A 6,124-nucleotide genomic window follows, 5' to 3' on the forward strand; every position below is an offset into this window, starting at 1 on the left:
AATACTGGCCAATCCCTCCCCAGGCGCCATTTTACCTCTGTGCTGATCGTGCTCACTCCCACGCTCCTGCCTGGTATCTCAAACTACTACCATGTTTTAAATAGTGGTCAGCTTATATTTAGGGAGAAGGGCTGGGTAGGAGGCGAGCATGAGCAGTAGAAAGGCAAGATAGCGTCTGGGGAGCCTATGGCCAAACTTTCCCTATCTACGTACGTCTCTCTCTCTCTCTCTCTCTGTGTGTGTGTGTGTGTGTGTGTGTGTGTGTGTGTGTGTCCCTAGGGTTAGCTTTCACCGCCTTACACTACTTATATCTCCACGAGACTAGGCCTTATGTTTATGGTTCTTCACAAATAAAGCTGATCGACACGAGTAATAGGGGAGAGAGAGAGAGAGAGAGAGAGAGAGAGAGAGAGAGAGAGAGAGAGAGAGAGAGAGAGAGAGAGAGAGAGAGAGAGAGAGAGAGAGAGAGAGAGAGAGAGAGAGAGAGAGAGAGAGAGAGAGAGAGAGAGAGAGAGAGAGAGAGAGAGAGAGAGAGAGAGAGAGAGAGAGAGAGAGAGAGAGAGAGAGAGAGAGAGAGAGAGAGAGAGAGAGAGAGATTCTCTATAACGTATGGGCGAGAGGAGTAAAAACAGGCTACGATATATCGTTTACAGTGCTTCTGAATGTTAAAACGAAGTTCTGGTGAGTTGTGGAGGTATTTTTTTTTTTTTTACAACAAAGGAGACAGCTCAAAGGGACAAAAAAAAAGAAACAATAATAAAAAAAGCCCGCTACTCGCTGTTCCTAAAAAGAATCCAAAGAGGGAAGCCTTACATTATTTGGTATTGTTATTGTCTTATACATCACGGGTCCGTCTAACGTTATTCTAAATACTGCTTCGATCAATACCAGTTCGCAACGCCAGTGCCTTTCTGTTGTTTATGAAATACTGGAGGTGCTGGCGCTGCGGAGTCTTTCATTTTCGAAATGTTATATACTATCTTCAAAGTGAATTTTGCGTAAAGTAATAATTGATATGTAGCAGCCGTTATCTCTCTAAAAATTATATTGTTAACGCATTTATAAACTTGGTCACCTGAGTTAGAAAATTAGTTTACCCTGGTCACACGTGTAATTCAACTAGATACACAATGATGAAAATATTTGTAGCCTTTTGTAATTTGATTCTACAAAATAATACGCAAAGGCTGAATATTTGTTTAAACAAAATATCCATTTAACACTAAGCATGCACCCAGCATGGAGGAGACGTCTGTGGCCACTAAGATGATTCTCTGATGGCTATCTTCCATGCAAATTACACGTGTTGTTTACGAAACACTAAAAACAGCCGTGACGGACCGTGACGGCGCGAGTGAGAGTAGCAGGGAAAGTGATGGGCTCCAACATCTGCAGGTGAAAACTATCCCACGGGCGGTGACAGTGTCCAGCCAGAAGAGTAACATCATGGCTTCCAATGCGTATTTTTAAAAACTTTGGAATTTGAATTGCAATTGTATACTCTTCATGAAATAAAGTAATTAAGCACGCAACTTAATCTTGGATCTCATTGTCTTTTACTTTGCAATCTAAGACCTGATGGTAACAGAATAACTCTTTGAGTGGCAGCATCTGGCAGCCCAGGCGCAATGAACGTCTCGGGTACATTAGACACGACGCTCCTCGACCGCCACCACAGCACCCATCTCCAACTCACCAAGAGGCAGTTTGCCAGGCATCATGACGGCCCTCAAAATGGTGAGTAAACCTCAAGATATAGAAACGTCAAAGGGCCCCTGCAATACCCGACCGAGTTAAGAGTTTTGGCTCCCCGCACAACTACCGGAGTGCTGTTCTGGCCACCTGACCTGTGCCAGGCCTCGAACCACCAGCTTACACGTCTTTGCGTGCCCACAGGTAACGGTGGCTATGGTGGCAGCGTTGGTGGTGGCGGGCGTGGCCGGCGGAGAGGATATTGGACACTTCGTCGCCAGAAGAGCCATCCTTCTCGACGAAAATTTCGGTAGGTGCTGATTTCCATTTCAACCGATTGTGCCTTAACGTTTGGTCTGCTTAAACGGGCTTAACTTGCATCATCACCACTCATACGATTTTTTGTGATTGTCAGGAAGAATATAACGAACCTTCTAAAAATCACTAACGTAATGTATTTATACAAGGACAATACATATAATATATAGCACTATCTTTTCCTTAGTCCCTGTAGCAGCTCCTGTGCCGGCAGCAGAAGCTCCTCGCGCCCCACGTCTCCGCAGGGACACAGGCTACGGGCACGTCCCCCACAAGGGGTACTCCAAGGGCAGGGTGGGACCCGTCTACACTTTCGTCAAGACTGACTACAACGGTAACTTCAAGTGGGGTGTTCGCCATCGCGCCGGATCACAGTATGCTGGTGGCTACCATTGATCCCTTGCCTGCCTCTACCACACTGCTGACATACTACTTATTCTTGTTATTAAATGGCGCCCCACAGTGACCAACACAACTCATCACGACAGTACTCAGCCTGCTATTACTGCTCTCAACGCCTGCCCTTCATCCTTAAACACATAAGACTTGACTTTCCCCCTCGGACAGTTTCAGGTGCACATGTTGAATGTCTTAAAGATTACCATAGGAAGAGCTTAAGGCGCGGAAATGATGCCGTTTTTCTTCTGTCTCATTTCATCTTTGGCAAAGCTTGCCATGCTGTACTGTCCTTGCTTAAACCAAACATTTACCACAAGAAATTTCACTTCACGTGGCATGTAGGTGATGCCACTCAGTGATTGTGTGTCTGTATATTGTTTCCTCTCCTCGATAATTTCAACTTTTTTCCTGAGGCCACTTCCTTGGCCAACTTGCACACCTACAGAGACAAAAACATCAAAATTATAAACTGCAGGTGATGATGACCACATCACACGCAGCCACTCACTCTAGTCATTCATTCGGTTAAGTGTGGGCACCACATTCTAGCGCTGGCTGGGGTCTCGTTAGACTGTCTATGGCCCGGGCAGGCACTCGACCCAGAAAGCAATTTCATAATCATCTCACGTGTCTTGTAATTAGAAATATTTGTTGTTGCTCTGTTATCCTTAGTCATAAAAATACAGCTGTTATATTGTTGCTTCCGTCCACAGCAAGTTATGCTTTTATTTATACATATGAATTTCAAACTGGCAGTAGTAGAGCAATGATCCAATGTCCTACAGTCAAGATTGTGTATTAGTTTTAGAATGTTTTACAAAACATTCATATTTATTTATAAAGAAATGTATTCTTAACAACTGTTTAAACATTCCCTGTGCGTCCTTAGATATTTTATACTGTTCCACAAGTTCTGTATACATATCTATTGTAACAAATGCTTTCCAGATTTTTTTTTTTTTTTACGTTCGGCCTATAGCGCCGGTAGGATTTCTTGGTGGGGCTTGCTGGTCGGCGTCAGCCAGTAATGGCGCAGGAAAGTGTTTTATAGTGGTACCATCTTGCTTGACTCATGCTGCCCCCGGAGCTCAACTTTGACTCTCTATAGAGACTTTATCTAGACTCCGTGGGTTGGATCCACAAAGTACTTACGAATTCGGAAGTCCGGTCTATCCTCTGGCTTTCGTGAGGTCTGTAAGGGTTGGGGGTACCCGTAAGCCTTACAGAGTCTCTCAGATTTACATACATGAAATGCATTATAATTAGTGTTTTCCAGCGAGAAAATAGGAATAACATGGAACATACCAGCAGGCCGAAGATAAAAGTAAAGACATAGGTGGAATCTGAAAGAAGCTAATTGGGGGAGATTCAAGGAAGCTTTGGTAGGGATACAGCTGCCGAGCGAGGACACTGAAGTGGCTGAGCTTAATGATGAATTCAGGAACGTGGTATCATGGGCTGCCATACATCTTGATTTTCCCGGACAAGTCCGGAATTTAAGAGTCAAATTCTGCGTCCGGGATGATTTTTGAAAATTCCTCAAATGTCGGGAATTTCTTTATCTTCCATCATAAAGTTCTCAATAAATATGACACAATTACAACGGCGAGAGACGGGGGTGGGGGGAAGCGTGTGGCAGCTGCTTTTTTTCTAGATTCAGGCGCGATTTTTTCAAGCATAAATCCTGTATCATTGCTCTCAGCCTCCCCGCTCGGCCCGCCGTCGCTTCACGTCGCGTCAGTCTTGAGCCAGCTTTGAAGCCAGCTCGGATTACTCTTTGCTTGTTTGTGGCCTTATGAACTTGTCGCCACCGGTACTATTAACTATTTGCCACCGTTTAAAATGCCCAAATATATTTGCAAATTCAGTGTGGAGACGCAGCACCGTTTCTGAAAAAAAAAGTCGGTTTAGGGGCCTTATTACAAGTCCAATCCGAGAAGTTTCGGGTCCCTACAGAGTTCGGGATGAATAACTCTGTTGGGACTCGAAACTTCTCGGATTGGACTTGTAATACGGCCCCTAAACCGACCTTTGTAGGGACCCGAAACTTCTCGAGTTTGACCTGTAATACGGCCCAAAAACACACACACACAAAAAAACTGCAAATTTAATCGAAATATGTCCGCATTGCTTGCAACCAATTTTCATCTGTCAGCTTGGGCAGTGCAGTGGGTGAGTTTTCAAAGGCTCAATCTGTTTGTCAGCCCTGGGCGACTACAGCCATAATTACTACCAGACAGAGCTGTTGCTTAATATCAATATATATATATATATATATATATATATATATATATATATATATATATATATATATATAAGAAAATAAAGAAGGGTGAAACACATCTCAGGGGCCGGTATGTCGAACTATTTAGCTTAGCGAAGAAAAGCGCCAGGATTAAAATAGCAAACGAGGCGAAAAGTAATCCTATGGGCTTCTTTCAGATGTATAGAACAAAAACAAGGGAGAAAATTAGACCGCTGAAAGTAAACAGAGGCGAGCTAGTGGAAAATTACGAAAATATGAGCACATTGTTCAACGACTACTTCCTTTCAGTATTCACACAAGAGGATCGAGCAGCTATTCCGGAAAGGGTTCAGGTGTGCGAGGGCTGGGATGGCGAAAAATTGAGAGATATAATCATCGCCAGGCAAGTAGACCAGGATGAGATAAATAAGCTTAAGATGAATAAGTTTCCAGGTTTCTGACGAGATATTTCCGCGAGTATTAAAGGAATGCAAGGAGATACTCAGTGACCTACTAACCGACATCTTTAAGATGTTGGTAAAAACTGGTTATGTACCCAGCCTATAGAAAGTAGCTAATGTGACGCAGATTTTAAAAAAGTGGGACAGGTCAGCTGCTTTAAACTATCGCCCAATTAGCTTAACATCGTTTATAAGCAAGATGCTGGAGTCCATAATAGCCAGGAACATTCTGGAGCATCTAGAAAAAAAACATAGCTTAATTCACGACTCGCAGCATGGGTTCACGAAAGGTAGGTCATGCCTCACCAATCTCTTATCCTTCTACAATAAAGTATTTGAGGCGGTAGACAGAGATGAAAATTATGATGTATTTTATATTGATTTTAGTAAAGCGTTTGACAAAGTTCCTCACCATCGACGGTTGCTTAAATTACAGGCTCACGAAGTAGAGCGTAAAGTTTTGAATTGGGTCAAAGCGTGGCTTAGCAATAGGAAGCAAAGAGTGCAAATCGATGGTAAAAGATCTGACTGGGGCCTTGTTACGAGTGGGATCCCACAAGGTTCGGTATTAAGTCCACTGTTGTTTATTATTTATATCAATGACTTAGATACAGGAATTAGTAGTGATGTCAGTAAGTTTGCTGATGATACCAAGATCGGTAGAGTAATTGAGTCGATTCAGGACGCTAGTATTCTCCAGGATGAACTAAACAGGTTGTATGACTGGGCGGATAAATGGCAGATGGAGTTCAATGTAGGGAAGTGCAATATTCTGAGTGTAGGTAGGAACAACCCCTCACATAACTATTGCTTAAATGACACTCTCATAAGCAGGTCTGGGTGCGAGAGGGATTTAGGGGTCTTAGTGAGCTCTGACACAAAGCTCCATGTCTGTCCAACATGTTTGTTTACAACAAAGCAGATTCAGGCCCCCACAGACCCAGGCACAGTTTTGGGTTTAACCCAAACCTGGGTATGGGTTTTGTGTCTAAATGGAGAAGACTTTTAG

General features: G+C 43.4%; 1 protein-coding gene across 1 annotated transcript; it reads left to right on the top strand.

Annotated features, from left to right (window-relative positions):
- Positions 1–1,617: 1,617 nt before the first annotated feature.
- On the top strand, positions 1,618–3,358 carry LOC127010465 (uncharacterized). The gene is made up of 3 exons (XM_050884677.1): positions 1,618–1,737; positions 1,897–2,002; positions 2,198–3,358. Exons 1-3 carry the CDS (start codon positions 1,720–1,722, stop codon positions 2,404–2,406), a joined length of 333 nt encoding a protein of 110 aa, XP_050740634.1. The 5' UTR covers positions 1,618–1,719; the 3' UTR covers positions 2,407–3,358.
- Positions 3,359–6,124: the final 2,766 nt, after the last annotated feature.

Source organism: Eriocheir sinensis, chromosome 43, assembly GCF_024679095.1.
Source record: "Eriocheir sinensis breed Jianghai 21 chromosome 43, ASM2467909v1, whole genome shotgun sequence".
Taxonomy (NCBI): domain Eukaryota; kingdom Metazoa; phylum Arthropoda; class Malacostraca; order Decapoda; family Varunidae; genus Eriocheir; species Eriocheir sinensis.